This window comes from Haliotis cracherodii, unplaced genomic scaffold (assembly GCF_022045235.1).
Source record: "Haliotis cracherodii isolate W230 unplaced genomic scaffold, xgHalCrac1.p SCAF_8, whole genome shotgun sequence".
NCBI lineage: Eukaryota > Metazoa > Mollusca > Gastropoda > Lepetellida > Haliotidae > Haliotis > Haliotis cracherodii.
In genome coordinates, this window is record NW_027266341.1 from 1,053,221 (window position 1) to 1,075,375 (window position 22,155).

Here is a 22,155-nt window from a genome sequence, read left to right on the forward strand (position 1 = left end):
AGAAAGGGCGTGTCCAGGACGTCGCGTGGTTCAACTACTGAAAATAGTCTGAAAGCTCTTACTGACATACAAGTACCTCTAGTGTGGCGGTGTAGATGTTACCTGGACAGACATTAATCCCGCATGGATGCCAGTAATACTGGGATATACTTGCCGGGGGGACATCAAAAATAGGTATATTCAGTATATTTTAACCTAACTGCGTCAGGTTGTTTTGGCCAGAAGTTGTAGCTGCCAATAACAGATCTTTGAGTCGATCTCACTTCTTTGTAGAGTTTGTATTTTTGTATGTGAGCCATTTTGGTTAGAGTTGTACTTGGTGTTTTCATTGTTTCGTTTTTTTAATAATTTTATTTGGTTAGTATTGATACCTTTTACCTGTATGTTTGGTCACATGTTAATTAATGTTTTCTTGCCTTATTGTCCCGCTTTTTATGACAAGCTTCGTCACAAGTAACGTCATGTTCGGGTCTGTCCGTGAAATCCAAAGTTTAAATTCATTTCTCGGCCTATTGCCTCTCTTTCTGTATGTGTATTGTTGGTTTAAGTTAGAATTGTTCTGTATTGTCATGTTCTACAGATATGAAATGATTTATGAAAGAATTATAATTTAGTGACATGTTCAGTTAGACTGTTTCAGATCAAAGCACCATCATGATGCGTGTAACACATCCAGTCATCGCCTTGAATGTAGATATATATATGTACATAGACATGTTTGTTATATACATAATGTGTGCTAGGTTTGTCTCATCTCCTATATCCTTATCAGGGATATTTCATTCGTTGTCTGTTCTTTTCTTTTTCTATTTTTTACAAGAAAACGGAAAATGCCAATAAAAGTAATTTATGGATATGAATATCGTCATAATACGTCTTCACTAGCAGCCCGGCGAAGAGGGGTATAGCCCGGAAATATGAAACCTGATTTTCCAGCTCTATGACAGCGGTGTGTAGGTAATCGAGTCTGGACCAGGCAATCCAGTGATTGACATCACGAGCGTTCATTTAGTCCCTTTGAGACAATCAGTAGGTTACTGGGGACCTCTATTCTTACCTGCCCTACCCCCGGGATTACATACAAGGAAACTTCCAGACCTAGCAACAACCTTAACCCCAAACATTAATAAACATATATTGCGAATTAATTTTTAGATTTATCAACAAATATCATAAGGATTGCAATACACATATTTCATTTTCTATGTGGTTCAATCGTTCGTAAAATCTTCCCGAAGGCACGAAAACAACGCGTAAGTACAAAGAAACAATGCGGACAATGCTTAAAAGGAGTTTATGGCAGACATTCACAGGCTGGTGTTTAGTTTGTAGAAACTACTTCTGAAACAAGGAGGTGGGTCTCAGTCGTTGGCAGGTCGCTGTAGATTGGCCTGGCGTTTTCGAAAGTTAATCGCAGAAATTGCCCGGCAACAAGACGCAGGGGCTCTTGACGGGTTTTTTCCATGTGGGTTGATTGTCCTGGTGACTCTGTGTCGGTATGAGACACCTTTGCACACTTAGAAATACAGTGTTCTGTCCCCTTTGTAGTTTGTGATAATGCACACTCGTGCCCAGAACTTGTATATATAATACAAAGAAAAAGGGCGTTTACGGGGGTCAGCTGACTGTTCGATTTGAAAACCCTGGACGGTCCAGGTGAACCCGCGTTGACAAAGAATAACCCATGTTAACCTTGGCTGACCAATGTTAGGTCACGTTAACTCATTGACGTCATTCTTCGGTTGACCTCATACCCTCTGGGTGTGGTGCCCCGGTCAGCTGCCCCGAAGTGACGTCATCGTTAAACCTATTTCGTTTCACTTATTGATTCAATCATGAACAAAACACTTTAATGAATATAGTTAACTTGGCATTGACAGTATATATGTATTCTGATATGTGTCAGAGAATTTTATCTTTCGATTATTGATACAAATACTTTAGAATCAATAATGAAACTTTGAGGATGGTTCTGCATCTCTGTTTTATTTTCTCTGCGACATTTTCAACTTTATTGATCGTTTTACATGCATTAAATAGAAAGGGTACTATGGCAGTTGTCGGTAATGGTAATTCTTGTTAACCTGTCGTAGTTGTATAGCAATGCACAGGACTGTTGTGTTCCCCCCTCTCCCGGCCGCCATTTTGTATCATATCTGAGGTTGCATATAATGCGTGTTATTTGGGACACTGGCCGAGGTTAGGCCAGACAGGTGCGACATTGGTTGACTCGGAGGACTTGGATTGTAATAATCGAACGAACGTTGTGCTGAAACATTTAAATAAATTTATGGAGAGGATATTTGGCTTTTTTTAAATAACGCGTTTATCTCATCGAGTGATATGATAAATTTCATATGTGTCACAGTTCAGTTTTTAAGGTATTCTGTATGTAAGACATAAAATATTTTCTTTTCAAAGATGCCGCATTTAAGATTAACCTTATGTTTTATTGGAGCCGATTATAAAGTCAAATCAGTAATGACCAGTGAAGTTTATTGAAATCCTCGACCAGGGCTAACTGATGGGCTCTTCTACATAATTGCCAGCTTGCTTATGGCAAGAGACGTGTTTACTTTTGAACATAATACAACACCACTGAAATGGGTAGTTTGTTATTTTGAATACGTCCTATTTCATTATCCGTTCAGCGGTTATCAACACACTGATCATATGCAGCAATAAGTAGGATTTTAAATTTATTTTTTCATATTAATTTGCTTTTAATTAATCACGGAACATTCACAAGTGCGTGGTGGAGCCTAAGACATGTAAACAAAGCAAGTCGAAGTTCAGTGTCGCGGGTCTTTCTTTCATTTTCACAATAAATATCAACAAATTTAAAAAAACGAGCGACTGCTTCTATTCACATTTCAATGCCATCATCACTGTACGTGTGATGATTAACTGATCAGTATTGACTCATCAACATTGACAATTATACAAGCCTATCGAGGAAGTGGGCGAAAAGTGAACACTTACCTCGATTTATGAAAGGGTAGCGGCTAAATGACGTTTTGTTGGACTGTAGCTCAAGGTGCTGAATGCCTTTCACTGAGCAACATGTGTACATGTGGTTATGAAACTGTTCAAGGACTGCAGTGGACCCATTCCTGTGTCCAGAGACAGACATAATTCGGGGGCACCAACGCCCGCCTCCGACAATTGTGTGACTGGTGTGGCACCGACAAACATATTAAAATATGTGTGTGATAAGCCTACGCATGAGAGAAGGTTTTCATGATCTGCCAACGTAATAATATTGAAACATTAAATCTAAAAGACACTATTTCACCGAAAATTTACATGGATGCGCCATCCTGTTTGGCGGTAATGAACGAACGATGTTACCAAGAGTACGTTAGATCGCGATGGAGGCAATTTGTACAGTGCCATGACGTCAGTCCATTATCAATTGTAACTACTCGTGTTATTCCGGGACAAGCCGAATAGCGAGATATGGAAAGGGCATTCGTCAACACTCGCCCCTTTCCGTAACCTGCAAGAGCTATTCGGCTTGTCCCGGAATAACACGAGTTGGTCACGAATGATGGAAAGGGGCGAGTGGTGCCGAATGGTCAATTATGTGTAAAGTGTACTTTATCGCACCAGTGTGTTGTTTATGTCACCCGCACGTCATTGTTGTCGTCATTCGAATGTTATTGAGACGTAAGATCGGAATGACGTCACACTAGAAATGACGTCACAGCTGAAGATTGTTGACTTCATTCGACAATTGTGGTTTTCTCAGAAAACCACAATTGTTGAATGACGTAAGCAACACTGATGCGCCCAAGAGCACATACGACTTTTATAAACTCGGTTATTTCTAACCTTTGGGCAATATACTAAGATGATTTGCCAAAAGATCAAAGGCACCGACTGGACTTTATCTTGCGATAAGGTACAGTTATAAGCATTGACTTGAGTGTAGAAAAGTAACGCTAACCAGTTTCATCGACAGATGGATTAGTTACGTCAACTGTGACGTCTTGGTAATCGATGACGTCACAATGGATTGCAAAGCATTGAAATACAATTTCACTTTTCCAATATCTTCTAGGAGATATCGCTTAATCTTGCCCAAACGATATCTCCCGTGGAAGCTTTTATCAAACGACACTTGACTGCCTCAATGGGAATGATGTTTGTTTGTCTGTTTGTTTGTTTGTTGTTTAACGCCGCACTCAACATTATTCCAGCTACATGACGGCGGTCTGTAAATAATCGAGTCTGGACCAGACAGTCCAGTGATTGACATCGGTCCACGCAATTGGGATACGATGACATGCATCAACTAAGTCAGCGATCCTGACCACCCGATCCCGTTAGTTTCCTCTTACGGCAAGCATGGGTTGCTGAAGACCTATTCTATCGCTGATCTTCACGGGTTGGGAGTTAGGTAATGGTGTCGTGTCTGAGTAGTAGTGCCAAAAAAAAAATCCATGTTGCATTACACAGACATATGTATTCATTTTAAAAACGTGTTGTTGTATTATTCACAAGTGTATTATGATGGAACTATTAAGCTGATATAATTTGACGAATGTTTGACCAAATCCCGGTTAAAGGGTCGATGTTGATTCTTCTTGATACTCAAATATGTTGTATTTCTATTTGTCAGTATAACTACCACAAACATAAGTTTTGTGTAAGAACTGGATAATACATATCACGGTGTTGAGATGTCATAAAATTTCGTCGGTTGTCGAATGGGACCTTTGACATCACTTTGACCGCTCTCTGTAAGCACCCTAGTAAGTGAGTAGGTAGGGCAATGACCGCCTTGAGCTAATTCCTGGCATATCATGGCGGGGGATGCCAAAAATGGGCGACACACAATCTACCCGGGAATCCAACATGGAATGGCAAGTAAAAAAACATCAGACATTGTATCCCCCGCCTTTCACACTGGGCGAGTCTATTTTGATAAGGTATGGTGTAAAACACCCCTAGTTAGTATGTATATCCTGAACTGAGAATCATTTACAGACCGCCGTCCTATAGCTAGAATATTGCCGACTAAACAAAAAAACACAAAAACACACACTTACTCGGGCAAGGGGTTGGTGAGTGAGTTGAGGTCAGGTGGGCATCATTTCAGCAATATGGACGAGACTACTTACACGATATAAACATTCTGCCGGCAAAGGTAAAAACGTAACTGCTTCATATACAGTTCAATACAAATACATTTATTCTGAAATTAAATAATGCATCCTCAGTCCATATTCATGAAGGTACATCTCGACATCAAGGTCGTGATTCACAATTAGCACGTGCATGTTTTGGATGTTTGCGCGCACGCTACCGGGACTTCGTTCGAGATCATGTTCTACCCTGGGTGCAGACGTAGGGACGCACCGCACGTTGCAACAGGATAATCCCCACCAACATGTTGCACAGACTTTTGTTGCAGCATAACATTGCTGTACTTCCATGGCCTGCTATTTCCCCAGACCTCTCTCCTATTGAACACATATCTGGTATGAGATGGGTCAACGTCTATGACAGGACCAGAACCAGCCAAAAACGCCAGCTCAGTAGGGTCAATCTTTGGTTAACATTTGGAACAACATCTACCGACTGTTTTCAATCATCTGTTGTCTTCCAATGCACTGCCGCTGCCTCGCCTGTACAAAAGCTAATGGTGGTCACACTCGATATTGACATTGTTAATTCAGTTGTTACACCTCCCCTCTGTAGGGCGTGTGTGTCGCCTGTTACCCCACTCAGACACAGTATACTGACTCCGAGCCGATCAGTCCTTGTTTAAGACCCTTAATGCCGTGCGCCAGACAGGGTAACAACAAGAACCATATTTTGGTAGGACGCGGTCGGGGATGGAACCCCGGACCTTCCGCTCTCCGGGCGGACGCTCTACCACTAGACCATGGAGGCGGTCTCTACTTTACATGAAGCACAGTTACTTGTTTCCGTTGGTATATATACATCTAGTTGGAGAACACCGAAATTATGGAGCTCTTACACAACGGCACAAATAACATTCGGGCTATATATTGTCAACAACCAAAGGTTGGTCACCATACCTCTTGAAAAGTACAGGATATGAAAGATATAGAATCAGGTGCATCTTCCATCTTCTTGAAGGGCCACGTAGGAATTTCGCCTGTGTTTGTATTTCTTCCTGGCGCAGAAATCCATCAACTGGACACAAATTTCAGTACAAGTATTCTCTGAAGTAGAAACTGTATAAAACGACGTACCATTCTAAGATGATGTGGAAACGAGTCTGGGTCTCGTAACGTGCTCTCGTTGCATGGTGTCGCGAGAGTTCCACAACAGGGTCACTTAAAATGCCTTGAGTGGCGATTCGGGTAATTAATCAAGCTCGTGTGACACGTGTTGTTTCTGATATTTCTGGTATAGAAAAGTGTTGATAACATACACCGATAGGTCGAGTGTGGCCGGCCTCGGCCCACAAGCCTAGAGCAGTTGTAGTAGAGAGTTGGAAGGGCAACAAAGGAGGTCCTAGCAGGTTTTGTTCCTAATCTTCGGGTCATCAAGCATGTGCACAGCTGTATGAATGGAAGGTGGAACTGCATGTACTACTGACAGCCTGGCTGCAATAACTGGGACGAATAGTCGGGGTTTACTTGTTTAGTAACTGGAGAAAAGCAACGAAGTTATGACATTTATTGACGTGTATCTACTGTCCGAGACCCTACGGTGGTCATGTTACCCGGAGTTGTCGTCTGCTCACGGAGGAGAATGAGCGTACAATGAACATAGCAGACGACAGAATGGGAAATCTGTTCTCAAAATCTCCGGGTAGATCACCCAGCGTGAAACCGTTCGAGGTGACGTCACGGACTCGAGCAGACGACAAAACGCCATCAAAGGTTGGTATATTACTACAAGTTCTGCTCAAGGAGGCTTTTATGGCTTCACCGTTTTTAACAAACGGATCTCAGTAAAACTGTACAACGTAGACTTCGAAATCAAGAGCTAGTGTCAACTGATTTGGGTATAATAGTTCTTATCACTCTTACTTACCTCTAGCCCGTAATGAACTATCTGTAATTTAATCAGCGGTTTAACAGCGCATTTGAAAGGCCAGTATGGCTAGGTTGGCAACGGGATAGTTGATATATCGCTATTTTATACGGCGAGTACTGCCTCGCGGAACCGAGCTCCGTGATTAACAGGTGTAATTGTGAACAAACCCACGCAGTTTGATTAAGTGGAATGCGTAAATAAGCGTTCAATACTTGGGCTTGACGTTCATATTGTTCCTGGCCAAGAATCTTATCAAAACAGAGAAAATATTTCGGTTGGACTCACCGCGTACCGGTGAGGCAGTAATAGGGAGCGTGGAAGTCTCACTTTGTGGCGTCTCTATGAACGCTTAGAGTCAACACCAGTGCACAACATCACAACAGAGATAACATTACAGGCTTAACATTAAATGATTTTATGTCATTCTGCCACGAGTGCTGTGGCTCTACCTGAAGAGGGTTGTATGTCGCAGATCACAGTAAATATCTTCTCAATCACCATGGAAACAAAGAAGAAAACATCGTTATTTCGAGTAAGTTATATTTTTAAGTTTTGTAAACTAAACAATAGCTTACACAAACATTTGTCAGATATCTGGGGCTGTTAATTTAAAGATGAACGCAAGTATATCTTACAAATACATTTGTCTGATAACTGGGGCTGTTAATTTAAAGATGGACGCAAGTATATCTTACGTGTTATATATCACAGACATCACAGACAGATATGTCCCGTCTCCTATATCAATGTGTGTTATATATGACAGACATCACAAAAGGGATATGTCTCGTCTCCTATATCACACAGAGATATGTCGCGTCTCCTATATCAATATGTGTTTTATATCACAGACATCACACAGAGATATGTCCCGTCTCCTATATCAATGTGTGTTATATATCACAGACATCACACAGTGATATGTCCCGTCTCCTATATCAATGTGTGTTATATATCACAGACATCACACAGAGATATGTCGCGTTTCCTATATCAATGTGTGTTATATATCACAGACATCACACAGAGATATGTCACGTCTCCTATATCACACAGAGATATGTCGCGTCTCCTATATCAATGTGTGTTATATATCACAGACATCACACAGAGCTATGTCTCGTCTCCTATATCACACAGAGATATGTCCCGTCTCCTATATCAATGTGTATAATGTATCAAAGACATCACACAGAATATATGCCCCGTCTCCTATATCACAGAGAGGTATGTCCCGTTTCCTATATCAATGTGTGTTATATATCACAGACATCACACAGAGATATGTCCCGTCTCCTATATCACACAGATATATGTCCCGTCCCCTATATCACACAGATATATGTCCCGTCTCCTATATCAATGTGTCTTATATATCACAGACATCACACAGATATATGTCACGTCTCCTATATCAATGTGTGTTATATATCACAGACATCACACAGAGATATGTCCCGTCTCCTATATTTCTTCCTACCTACGAACAGGTAGCGTTGGCTGTTAACGTATTTTACAACCAGGCGGCGTGTATCCTGTGCAGACCCACATCGACCCAGCAAACACGGTGAAGGAAAGTTGTTGGAGAATGCCAACCGGCAGTTTTTCAATCGATCGTTTTTAACAGTATCTGTCACTGTTTGTTAAACATACACACTTATCATTAGTCCTGGTGATCATCACATGACAACAGAAATATGACAACAGTGGTATTTCATTGAAACATATAAATATATTTGTCACAAGTAGCTCAGCTTTGTCAAACCCTAGTGACATTAATGTATTTGGAATGTGTGTGTGCGTACGTGTGTGTACGTGTGTGTGCGTGCGTGCATGCGTGTGTATGTGTGAGAATGTCATATGTGTGTAAGTGTGTGTGCTTGCGTATGTGTGTATGCTATGTGTGTAAGTGTGTATGTGTTTGTTATCAGTGTATGTGCGTGTGTATGTTATGTGTGTATGTGTGCGTTTGTATGTATGTGTGTGTGTGCGTGTGTATGTGGATATGTGTGTATATGTTCGTGTATATGTGTGTGCGTGCGTGTGTGTTAAATATATATTTGTGTGTGCATGTGAGAATGTTATGTGTGTGCTAGCGTGTGTATGTGTATGTGTGTGTATGTTATGTGTAGGAGTGTGTGTGCTTGTGTGTGTGTGTGTGCTTGTGTGTGTGCGTGTGTGTGTGCTTGTGTGTGTGCGTGTGTGGTAACACAGAAGAACACATCCATATACAACCCGACCACGTTGCCAACCGTAAAAACAGTTCAGATGTTTTGTTTAAGCCCAAAAGAAATACACTAAGTCTGTCGGTGTAGGCTATGGTGTAAATCTCCTTGTTAGCACTGACATTACCTTTGTCACGGAGCACAACCCTTTGTTCGAATCAACCAGACCCGGAATACTCATATCTTGCATGAGTTGTCAATCGCGTGGCTGTTGTACAATTATCTTTATCCATTCACCCCCACCCCCAACCCCCACTCCCACCCCTTCATCGACCAAGGACTGGTTACACAACCGGAACCCCCTGGTGTGTGTATAATGGACACCTCAACGTCTTCGTGTAGTATGTCCCTCACAAGTCTGGAGATCCCCCACAGCTCAACCCCGGTATGTTTTTAATCACTGAATAGAATAGATGTGTATAATTATCATGTATATATCACACACGTGTGTTATCATATATATATCACCCGGGAGGAGTGTTATCATATATCACCCGGGATGGTTGAGGGATTTCACTCTAATGAGCTGCTTCCACTGTGGATTGTACAATCGTGACAACACTGTATCGTTACAACATAGAGGTTGCTATAAATGTTACCAACACGGTGTATGTATACCACAGACTGATGGTGTTATTTCCCCCTGACGAACACTCTACCCCCACACAAGACACCATGACCATATCGCCGGACCCTGTGTGTCAAGTCTCAATATACTTTGAAGTATTCAATAAATAATAATTAGGTAACTACAGAAACGCCTGTAAAGTTCTATCATTAGATGAAGGAGGGTGAAATCTATTCACTATTACATTTAGAGTAGGAATTAAACATGGACGTGGTTAGTATGGGGAGACTGTCCTCAAAGCAAGCTTTAATATGGGGAATATTAATATGTAATTAGTCATGTGGCTTGTCGACAAGTGGTGATAAACGATGTATGTTTGATGAAGCGGACTAGTCATATTGAAACTGGCCGTGTTTGTCCAGATGAAGGTCGGGCGGGGTTCATACGGTCTGTAACAGAATATTACTAAGTGTTCGGTGACGTCCTGCGTGCAGCGTGGCAGGGCACCTTCCTGATAAGCTCTACTCGTGTTATACCCGGGAACGTTATCGGGTAGTATCGCCTGGCATTTTTCCACACACAGCAATGTTGAGACGTTGACCCTGTGAGCATTTACTTGTGACTGTCATAAAGCTGTCAGCTCCCACTAGAACATTATTACAATCCGGCAACAGGTGCTTCATTACTCGTCCTAATGTTAGGGTATTGTATAATGTGGTATTGGACCCCCCCCCCCCCCCCCCCACACACACACACACACACATACATCCGCTATAAACCATTCTTGTTACGTAGTTCTTGTTTGTTTCGAGACAAGATACCATTTGTTTGTTGTTTTACAACGAATATACGTCCCAATGTTCCAGCAAAGTCGCCGTGCACTGTAAACAACCGACTGACATACAAGTGGATACTATCATAATCATCGCCCAGCTCCACCAAGACACAATGACATGCAATCAAAAGGATAATAAGCAGAATCTAGCTTTGGCCCTAGAGTGACCTCGACCTTCAGTCAGGAGGGGAGCTACCGGAAGCGAGGAACACAGTATTCCTTTGGACACAAATAAAGTTTATATAATATTCTGTATATCCTTTTCTCTGGGGTAGTCTACTGCCAAAGACACGGTTTCGATTCCCTGTTTCGGGTCCAATGTATAAGGCACATTTCTGATGCCTCCCACTTCTACTGAAAGTGGCGTAAAACCATAGTTTTCTTACTCACTCCTTTTCTCTCCCTGCAGATATTAGTGGACGACAAACACCATAAGAAACTGACCGTCGACAATGTCATCCAGCTGTCCTCCCGTCCCGGGGGAGAGGCTGAGAGTGATAACATTAGTCTGGGCATGTCAACGGTCAGCAAGATGAGCGTCAAGACCCCACCCCCCGGAGACATGCCGCGCTCACGGGCATCCAACCGCACCCCCATTCCCCTGCGCTCCATGGAGGTGGATGAGGAGGTGCGGGGGTACTACAGGGAGCTGCAGCGGGTGATGGGGGACAGGGGGTACGCGGACAGGTGCCCCTCCCAGACCATGCTGCAGGAAGCTAAGCAATGCTATCGGAAGATGACCATCGTCTGGCCGGAAGATGATGACGGAGTTATCTGCCCCTCTCCTCCGAAGACCTTGAAGAAAGATATTCTTAGTAAAGAAAGGATTAGGGAACTAGACCAACATGTATTTAACGTAAGTGTCAATGTATCTTTCCACGTCCATACTAACCCAAGAGAACAGTTCTATTTAAGAAATGATTAACATTCATAACGTCGTTAAAGACTATATGGTTTATTTCTCAGTAACAGACGAGGACTAAACATTGTAAATAGTAGTCCATGTCACTGTCTGCCATTCGAGGAATACATCTTTACTTTTTACTTGAGTTTAAATGACCCGACGATCCTTTCTAGGACTGCTTGTCCTCGCACCTCATTGCTCCGTTCTATATAGAGACCCATATCACGAACGCCAAGAGATGAGGTTACATACCCAGGTACCCCAGAGTTCCTGGTACAGACCCTGTTCTATACATTTAGCCTCACATTATAGAAGCATCAAAGTAAGTACGTATAATGCCTCTGGATCTCCGGGACTCCCTGGTTAACGAATTTCCGCGTGTCCGGGACTCCATGGTATCCGGGTTTCCGGGTTTCCGGGACTCCCGGATTTCTGGGTTTCCGGGTGTCCGGGATTTGTCACCAAACTGGTGACGGCTATGATCTGCGTCACCTCGGGCACCCTGGGATGTGACTGAAATCTTGCACATTTTGGTGATAAACCCAAACTCACTCACTCACTCACTATATATAAAAACACTAATTACCCAGGTGCCCCGGGAGTTCCTGAAGCAGCCTCTGTTTGACCTGGTCCAGTACCTCGTGCAGAAGGCGGAGTCGGAAGTGGAGGAGGCGCACGTGCTGTACCGCTGGCTGACGTCACAAACAATGGAGGAAGTTGTCACCCAGAACGGGCAGGTTGACACTCCCGATGACTATACCACTGTGTATCTACAACGACTGAAGAGGGCTTCGCTGTCCTATGCGGATATATTCGCGGAAATGATGGGGTATGGTGCACGTGTTGATGGTATTATCGTGGATGAGTGCGTCTTGCCGAGTAATCTAATAACAAAATGTGAATTTGTAGCGCAACCATTTTTTATGGTTACTTGTCAAAATATGACTAATAACTAGTGGTCGCTATCAAGGAAAAGTACACCGATTCTGATTCTGTTTCTAGGTTTGTCAGCAGAATACTTATGTTCGTGTGTTTCACAGTGGGGTATCCTAGTGGCCCGTCACGTCGAAGGTCCGGGTTCGATTCCCCACCTGGGTACAATGTGTGAATCCCATTTCCCGGTGTCCCCCCGCCGATATATTGCTGGAATATTGCTTAAAGCGGCGTAAAACCATACTCACTCACTCACCTGAATCTCTTCGGTGTTTCCTCCCGTACGCAATTTATAACAGAAATATTCTGCAAAGCGGCGTTAACCCTCCCTCACTCACCTATTCATTAACTCTTTATTTAGGATGGCAGGTGATATTCACCTCTTCAGTAATATGGCTTTGATTCATAAAGGGGCGGTCGGGTAGCCTTGTGGTTAAAGCGTTCGCTCGTCACACCGAAGACCTGGGTTCGGTTCCCTACATTGGTACAATGTGTGAAGCCCATTTCTGGTGTCCACCGCCGTGATATTGCTGGAATATTGCTAAAATCCATACTCACTCATTCTGATTCATAAAAGCATTATTACGACCCGTGAAGATCCAGGGAAAATAGGTCTTCAGCAACTCATGTTTGCCGCAAAAGGCGACTAACGGGATCGGTTGGTCAGGCTCGCTGACTTGTTGATGCATGTCATCTTATCTCAATTGCGTGGATCGACGCTCATGTTATAAATCACTGGATTGTCTGGTCGTGACTCGATTATGTACAACCGCCGTCACATAGCTGAAATATGGCTGAGTGAGGCGTTAAAAAAGAATTGAACAAACAAACATAAAAGCATTAAAGGACGTTTTGGTGTTGTCTGTTTTCTACAGCTTTACGTCCATAGAGTGTGTGAAGATCACAGGTCAGATGAGAGTGTTTCCCAAACAACCGTGTGAGGCTGTGACAAAGACTGAACGCCATTGTTGGTGCGCGGTGTACCTCGGGCGCGAGTGGAGACTGATCGACTGTTTCCTGGGCGGCAAACTGTGGCACGACACTCACGACCTTCGTCAGCAGGAAGACATCCTCAACATCGACCTCAACTGCTCCTTCGTCGCCGACCTCAACCACTTCTACTTCATCCCTGATCCAGAGAATCTCATCTTCTCTCACTTCCCTGACCGGGACTACTGGCAGCTACTGCCGAGGTTCATCACAAAGGCTGAGTATCTTACCATGCCATACCTCAAACCCGAATTCTTCTGTCTCAACCTCAGTTGTCCGCAGGATAAAATAACCGTACCGACTAAAAACGGGATGTGTAAGCTGAAAGTGAACTTTCGAAAAGGTTCCGGGATGAAATTTTCTTATAGACTTAGTAAAGTGGAATCAAAGAAAAGCAATGTGTCTAAAAAAGCCAGTCTTAAAAATAATGTGTTCTTGGAGAGCTCACTGAATTCCAGTCGTGCCACGTTTCTTGTGAATCTTACGGAAAAGGGCAAATACGTCATAGAGGTGTTTGGCAAGTCCAGCAACCTGTACATGGAGCGACAGCCTCACTTGTGTTCCTTCGGGATCTCCTGTTCTCAAGGGCTAGCAGGCTTCAAGTGCTACCCCGACAATGACAAGAGCGAGTGGGGCCCAGGGGCCGACGTGGAAGCCATGGGAATGGTGCCAGTCACACACGATTCTGGCATTGTTGAAACCAAAAATGGAGAAGCAGAAATTGTGTTCAAAGTGCCAGATAACCTGACTTTCTTTCAAACGATAACATCTAGCAATGGCGGGAAGGATCAGGAAACTTGTGTCGTCCACCAGATGGACAAACAGAAGGTAGTTTTCACTGCCAGGCCAATGGTAGCCGGAGACTCGTGTCTCAAGATATTAGCCCGACCTGAACAGAGTGATGGGCACCTTATTCATGTATGCAATTATCTCTTACGGTGCTCAGAACCAAATGAATCTGTGTTTAGTTTACCTAAAATCCCTCACGGGAGAATTGGACCAAGAATGATGTTGAGAAAACTAGGAATACGAGTCATTAGTCCTAAGTCAGCTCTGATATATTCACCCCAATCTGGGCGGATAGATGTGAAAGTGCAGACGACCAAATCAGTGACACTCAGGGCTGATGTCACACATCACCTGAACGGTGTCATTCAGGACGTGACGGAGTTTGTGTCACAGACCTTGAATAAAAACATTGTGACTTTCACTGTGAAACTGCCAAAACATGGAACGTATAACATAAACCTGCATGGCAAGAGAGCAGACGACAGGAAGTCAACAGTGTCTCATGACGTCACAAGGCCAGTAGAAGAGAGAGATGGGATGCCCTTGCTTCACAATATTCTCGTCGTCTGCCACTGGCCTTATAAAGACTGCTCTGAGTTCCCAAGTACGCTGCATGACTGGGGACAAGGATGCAAGCTGATGGGGCCCCAGAGGAAACACCTTCCGGCCGGCTCCATTCTGAAATTCAAACTGAACGTGCCTGGTGCTGATGATGTCGCAGTTCTAGATGGGGAAGACTGGCAGCATCTCCAGACGGAGGATGGTGCATTGTGGGAAGGGGACATCATGGTGGATGATGACCAGGCAGGCTCGTCCATCGAGGTCAAGGCGTCTGTGGGTGGAGAGTATCGCCCTCTGCTTCAGTACCAGGTAGCGTCTCGCTTTTTAAAGGGTTTATTTTAGATGAAACATTTAATATTGACTTGCCTTCTCATGTGTTTGTGGTAGCTGCCACTGGATGGGCAGAATACGTTCACCTTTAAGCATCACTTTTTGATTCGTGGACACATGCTCGTGATTTGTCGGAATCGTACAATCGACTCTGCTTTTGTCGCATTTATTTACATAAATTGGATATTTATTTGAGTCTCTTTAACAGTCAACATTATTGAGTTATGAATACTTAATTGTTTTCTACACAGGTGCTATCCTCTGTTGAGTATGCAGCACAAAAAGAACAGAGGAAGTACAATTCTAGGAGAGCCAAGGAGAGAATCAAGAAATTGAAAGCCGAGAGGAAATGGCGTGATCCGCCAGTGGAGAGTAACATGAACGTTGACGACGGGGATGACATGTCGCTGCAGATTGTCGATGACGACTCCGAAGATGGAGACAGACAAACAGAAACTGAAAGTGAGGCTGATCCTGCTGGATCGCTCACCGACAGTTCCACCAGCACTCTGCGCGCGGTGGTCAAGAGAGGGGTGGGCAACACGATAGAGGTCACAGCTGAAATAAATGGTAAACCACTAGACACACAAAGTGGCAGCAGCACCGACAGTGCCACAAGAGAACCAGCAGTGGAGAAGGAAGCAGTCACAGACGATGGACAAAATATGGAAAAAGATGATTCAGACAATAGTTCCCAAGTTCGAGATGTTCTGGGTGTTGCTAAAACTGATAACGATGTGAAAGGGAAGGGTGCCAAATGCAGGATGGGGGATGAAGACGTAACCCAGATTCCTACAGGGGGAAAAGTTAAACTGAAAGGTAACGACATTAACGTCAAAGAAGGTGCTGACGATGCAGGAAATGACAGGGATGTGAAGGAACAAGCCGCGGTGACCTTGAACAAGAAAGAGGTTTCCTTTGCTCTAGAAGACTCCTCCTCAGAGGACTCAGATTCAGAGCGGGACGAAGATGAGGTAGGTCTTGACCCATTAAATCTTCAGCGTATTATTTGTTACTTCGTTTATTATGTCAAATATATAACGTCAACGCAACGTAACGTCTTGATTATCTAGTGAAACAGATGCCATTGGAAGTAAAAAGGCAAAATAGTGATGAAAATTATATGAATGAATCACTGAAATGAGTGAATGAGTGAGTGAGTTTGATTTTACGCTGCCTTCAGCAATATTAAAGCGGGGACACCAGAAATGGGGCTTCAGACATTGTACCCATGTCAGGGATTGAACCCGGGGCTTCGGCGTGACGAGTGAACACTTTGACCTCTAGGCTACCCGACCGCCCCCCGATCACTGAAATGAGCGTTTGGGCGACTAACGGGACTAACGGTTTGTCAGGTACGCTGACTTGGTTGGTGCATGTCACCGTAACCCAACTGCGAAGATCGATGCTCAAGATGTCAACCACTGGATTGTCTGTTCCAGACTCGATTATTTACAGACCGCCGTCATATAGCAGGAATATTGCTGAGTGCGGCGTTAAACAATAAACAAACAAACAATCTGGTAGCACTCACCACTCAGACAATCTGCCTAATTTGCATTCACGTGCATCATCTGACAGATAGATATTAGTCTTATTGCTTTGGGTAATTTGTCTAATTCGGAGCCACGTGTTCAGCTGTAAGCAGCTGGCTGTTTTGGAGAAATTGATGTTTCACTGGTAGATCCATATCAATGATGTTGCCTCATTATTTTTGACAGACGTGCACAAGGCTATGTGGATATGAAAATGCTTCTGTCTGCCGTCTAGTGTTTTGGGCAGTGATGGCGTTATGTAGGGATAGCTATGTCAAATTCATGCCCACAACACTAGTTTACTTTGATGTCATAGTTAGACTTGTATCACCTCATATCACACGAAAGCAAGCATCATTAGAAGAGATTATTATGTCTTGTTTGGAAGAGTTGCTTTCGTACTGTCGGCTTTTGAAAAGTTAAGAGGATGACCATAAGAAATGTATATATACTCACCGCCAAAAGAAACGCGAATACTATACATGTTGGTGAATATATGAAGACTTATTCTTTAAAGAGATATTAGATTGGTTCGATGCACAAACAACCATACTGGTATGTTGTGTGAACTGATGCTGATGAACGCATCACGTGTGACGTCAATGATCCATGACTCGAGATGCACCATTTGTCTCGTGCAGGATTAGCGTGTTAAGTTTGTAAAACATGTGAACCATATCGTGATAAGAAAAAAGTCACTTTGTGGTAACACTTGACTGATTGTTAGTTTTGTCATTATTTGGTACAGATTTGAAACATCTCTTCTTAACGTACATACTTCTCTGTATGTTTCTATGGTTCGCGTTTCTTTTGGCGGTGAGTATATTTTTTAAACTGCAAGAACACGGTTGTTTAAGGAGAGTGACTTTGAGAGGTGGCAGCGCAAGCAGTTGGAGGTAGAACAGAGAGAAGAAGAGAGGACCATTCTGGATTTCTGTACGTAACCTTGCTTTGTCCTGTACTGTACCATGGAGTCAGTAAGTTTGGTTTTACGCCACGTGTAGCGCAATATTCCAGCAATATCACATCGGGGGGGACACCAGAAATAGGCTTCACACATTGTACCCATTTGGGGAATCGAACCAGGGTTTTTTGGCGTGACGAGCCTTAACCACAAGGCTATCCCATCACCCCTCGTCAAGAGTGCTATGTATGACATGCCTTATACCAACATTAATCTCCATGGGATCATAGCGGGTCCATCGATACCATAAATGTTGGGTCCAATAGTACTAATGTTCCTTCCTGTCCAACCCTGTCAGTTCGTATAGTGACGTACATAAATATGTCCCCTTCTTCTCAAGCCCTGGCAGTTCGTCTACAGTGACGTACATATATATGTTCCCTTCTTCTCAAACCCTGACAGTTCGTCTACAGTGACGCACATATGTATGTCCCCTTCTTCTCAAGCCCTGAGAGTTCGTCTACAGTGACGCACATATTTATGTCCCCTTCTTCTCAGGCCCTGACAGTTCACCTACAGTGACGCACATATATATGTCCCCTTCTTCTAAAGCCCTGACAGTTCGTCAACAGTGGCGCACATATATGTGTAACCTTCTTTTCAAGCCCTGATAGTTCGTCTACAGTGACGTACATATATATGTTCCTTCTTCTCAAGCCCAGACAGTTCGTCTACAGTGACGTACATATATATGCCCCATTCTTATCCAGCCTTGTCAGTTCGTCTACAGTGACGTACATATATATGTCCCATTCTTGTCCAACACGTCAGTTCGTCTACAGTGACGTACATATATATGTCCCATTTTTGTCCATCCCTGTCAGTTCGTCTACAGTGACGTACATAAATATGTCAGATTCTTGTCCAGTCTTGTCAGTTCGTCTATAGTGACGTAGATATATATGTCCCATTCTTGTTCAGCCTTATCAGTTCGTCAACAGTGACGTACATATATGTCCCATTCTTGTCCAGCCCTGTCAGTTCGTCTACAGTGACGGACATATATGTCCCATTCTTGTCCAGCCCTGTCAGTTCGTCTATAGTGAAGTACATATATATTTTCCGTTCTTGTCCAGCCCGTCAGTTCGGCGACAGTGACCTACATATATATGTTCCCCTCTTATCCAGCCCTGCCAGTTCGTCTGCTGCTGAAACGTCTGCAGGGCGCCACCAAGCGGAAGGACAAGAGCGAGCTGAAGTCCGCCATGTCTGACTACCAGGACAAGGAACTGGACACCACCAAGCGGGAGTTCCAGGAGGCGAGAAGGATCCTCTCTGTCCTCAACCTCAGAGACGGTGAGTTGCAAAAAACGGTCAGATAGTGCGTGTCTCTTCCTCTTGTCCTGGAGCCCTACTCCACCAGATAATGGTTTCAGTCTTGACGTTATGATTGTGCAAGGTGTTGTTGTTCCAAAACGTGGACAGATAATGGGAGACGGGGTTGAGGTTAGGCTTCGTGATAATCGACGTTTCAGCTAGAGTGACTGTGAGTTCCCCAATCACAGATCAATCAGTTTCCTAACCCTGACCAAAATGTACCGTTGCAGAGATCTTGGACACTCTGCAGAGGAGCGACATCAAGAAGCTGAGGGTGAAAGTCGGGGATGCAGACAGACGGGGATTCTCCTCGGAGATGCAGCACGAGATGGACCTTGCACGTGCAAGACTGAAGGCGTCGGAACACGTTCAACGTTTGCACGTGCAGATGACAACAACGTGTATTGACGTGCCGACACTTTCCGAGATCATCCGTTATGTCAAGCCCCCGCCGCTCGTGCACCACGTTGTCATGGCAATGCTACTCCTGATGCACCAACACGAGGGGAAGACAAGGGTCAGTGTGTGGCGAGCGTTATAAACAAATACAGGGGGTGATGGGGAATGGTTGATACGTTGTAAAGAAAGTGCTCATATTGGGAATGTGGGGATTCCTAAGGTTAGAATCGGTTCCCAGCAACCTATGCTTGTCGTGCGTGGCGACTTAAAGTATATCATCAAACCCCGAAGTCATCGGGCGTTGCTCACAAGAAATGTTGCTCATTATATCAGTCACAGGTTTAGATTATGTCCAGGCCGACGAAAAAGTGGAATATTGCTTAGGGCGGCGTTTAACAACAAACATGTTTTCCATCCAGAAGCAAAGCTCTACATGGCGAACACAATAAAATGTAAACTGATGTCGAGATCCCGGGGATGACACGATTTAGAAAACTGATATCATACAATTATGGATTTCAAGTAGAATTTCTTCCGATTTCATAATAAAAATGTGTGTTTCGTTGTATTCAGCGATGGAAGAAGAGTCATAAACGATGCGTCATGATAGGATCTATAAAACTGTACCAGAAAGTTCACCAAGTGCAGATTGACGACATTGATCCAACAATCGCTGCACGTGCACGGCAGCTACTGGAGATGTATGCCCCGGATGAAGCCGGCATGGTCAGCCCGGGGGTCGGGGCTCTGTACGGCTGGGTAAGACTGCATTTTTAAAAGGGAGGGGTCTAAACTATCAACATCCTCTTTCAGTGGAGGAGGGGGGGGGGGGGGGATTCTCTACAACATACTACATTTGGTTTTAGAGAAAGGGGTAAAAACATCAAAATCCCCTCTGAGTTGAAGGGGAGTGGAGGGGAGGGGTGTGTTTGGGGGAAAGATATTGTCTAAAGCATACTAATTTGGCTTTCACAATGAGTGAATGAGTGTGGTTTAACGCTACTTTGAACAGTGTTTCAGCGATGCCACACGGTGTCAGCTAAGCAGTTAAACGGGGTGACAATAGATGGTTCGATTATCACCTTTAGGTGTGCCTGTATCCACCCTTCTTCCAGAGGCAAGGGAGTTAACTGACTGTAAAAGTCCAGGTACCACCCTTGCCGAACTAGGCTGGAGTTTCTGGGCATGATTGTAGACCACAAGTGGCTGTTACGAGTTATGTCCCTTCCGTATCCCTGCTTCTCTCATATCACTTGCATTTGCTTCAAACCAAATGGCGGCGACCAGTCAAGACGATCTGATCGATTATCAAACTATATATTGTGATAAAACGGATCTTACTTCGCGAAGTGCATCAAATCACGTGAGCACCTTGATTAAACTGATGAAAAGATTTGTAAAATATCTATTGACACTAAATTGTCGGTACACATGCTTCGCAAATCCAGCAATGGACCGAAATCTGCACGACAGTTTACGAACCGGATGTCGATTTCGCTACGCGATTCTAATTGGACTGTGTAAAGTCTCGTAAATCCAGCCAAATATTACTCCATAATTCAAGCCAAGTTCGGCAAGTGTGGAAACTGGACTTTGATAGTCAGTTAACTCCCTTGCCTCAGGAAGATGGTATACCCCACGAACCCTGTACGTGTGAGAGTCGACTTCAGCTATTAGCTACAGCAATCTCATTAAAATCAGACCTTAGTTCTCACTACCGCTGAATAAAGATCTGAGGACATCCCAATGCGGGTCACATCAGAATGACCTTTCTTCTGACCAATCAGAGCATCGCTTATCAGATCATGAAAGTGACAGTTGGAATGTGATTTTTGATGGTGCAACCTCGAAAAAACACACAGGGTATTCCGAACGACAGTTATGGGCTTTGTGTCTGTATTCATCAAATGTAGATCATCTATTAGCCATTCCAGAATGTTCTTTTGTTCAGTTTTTAATTTTTTAATCGAGTATATGTCAAAATATGTTTCGAAGCGTAGTCGCCACTTTGCAACAGGTGCCGCAAAGCTCGATTAAGCTGCCTTCTGATTTTCTATTGTCGACTCATTGTTAGTTATTCCATTGGTTGGTCAAAGTTCGCGAAAGGTCGGTCTGACGTGACCCGTAATGGAATGTTCTCAGATCTTTGTTAAGCTGTAGCGAGAACCAAGATCTGATTTTAATGAGATTGTTAGCTACAAGAACCGAATGATCACTTAGCAGCTGTTAAATTTTAAATACTGCCCAATGCACCCCCTTTTACTACGTATTCCATTTGTATTGTTCACTTCATCTTCATCAACCGTTGCAGGTGCAGAGAGTTGTGGATGAGGTTCTCAGTAACCATGACAACGGAGACGAGCCAATCAAACCTGCTACCATTAAAATGCAGCGCAGGATCTTCAATAACGTGAAACCCACGAAGACGCCTGACTTTGCACGTGACCGGTTCAAGACCACGTCTCTCGCGGCTGTGAAACTGCGGTATAGGGACACCACCAGCAAAGACAGGCACAACAGCAAGTCCCTGCACGATCTCAAACGGGCGGCTCATAATGAGTAGTGTCTCGTCATCTGGAACAAAGTAGAATTATTGTTGTCTGCAAAGCTGTGTCACCAGGGATATAAGTCTTTATTAACACCTGGTTTGATAAACAACATTGTGTATGATTAATGAATTATTTACCATCCAGGCCTGGCCAATCTGTGTCGTGACGTGGGATGACGACGGGTTTATCTATTGTGTATCAAACTTCATTGTTACTTTTCGTCGACATATGCTACA

General features: G+C 43.8%; 1 protein-coding gene across 1 annotated transcript; it reads left to right on the forward strand.

Moving 5' to 3' along the window:
• Nucleotides 1-6,743: 6,743 nt before the first annotated feature.
• LOC139450695 (uncharacterized) lies at nucleotides 6,744-21,933 on the forward strand. Its single transcript, XM_071232501.1, has 10 exons — nucleotides 6,744-6,863; nucleotides 11,058-11,504; nucleotides 12,143-12,381; nucleotides 13,361-15,134; nucleotides 15,407-16,129; nucleotides 17,548-17,626; nucleotides 18,783-18,950; nucleotides 19,202-19,488; nucleotides 19,944-20,129; nucleotides 21,682-21,933. Exons 1-10 carry the CDS (start codon nucleotides 6,744-6,746, stop codon nucleotides 21,931-21,933), a joined length of 4,275 nt encoding a protein of 1,424 aa, XP_071088602.1.
• Nucleotides 21,934-22,155: the final 222 nt, after the last annotated feature.

Bases quoted from the DNA above. Each gene is read 5' to 3' on its own strand.
- LOC139450695 (XM_071232501.1), top strand. From the start codon at position 6,744: ATGAACATAGCAGACGACAGAATGGGAAATCTGTTCTCAAAATCTCCG. The intron at 11,505-12,142 runs GTAAGTGTCAAT...CTAATTACCCAG, and splicing joins TAGACCAACATGTATTTAAC to GTGCCCCGGGAGTTCCTGAA. The intron at 16,130-17,547 runs GTAGGTCTTGAC...CGGTTGTTTAAG, and splicing joins CAGAGCGGGACGAAGATGAG to GAGAGTGACTTTGAGAGGTG.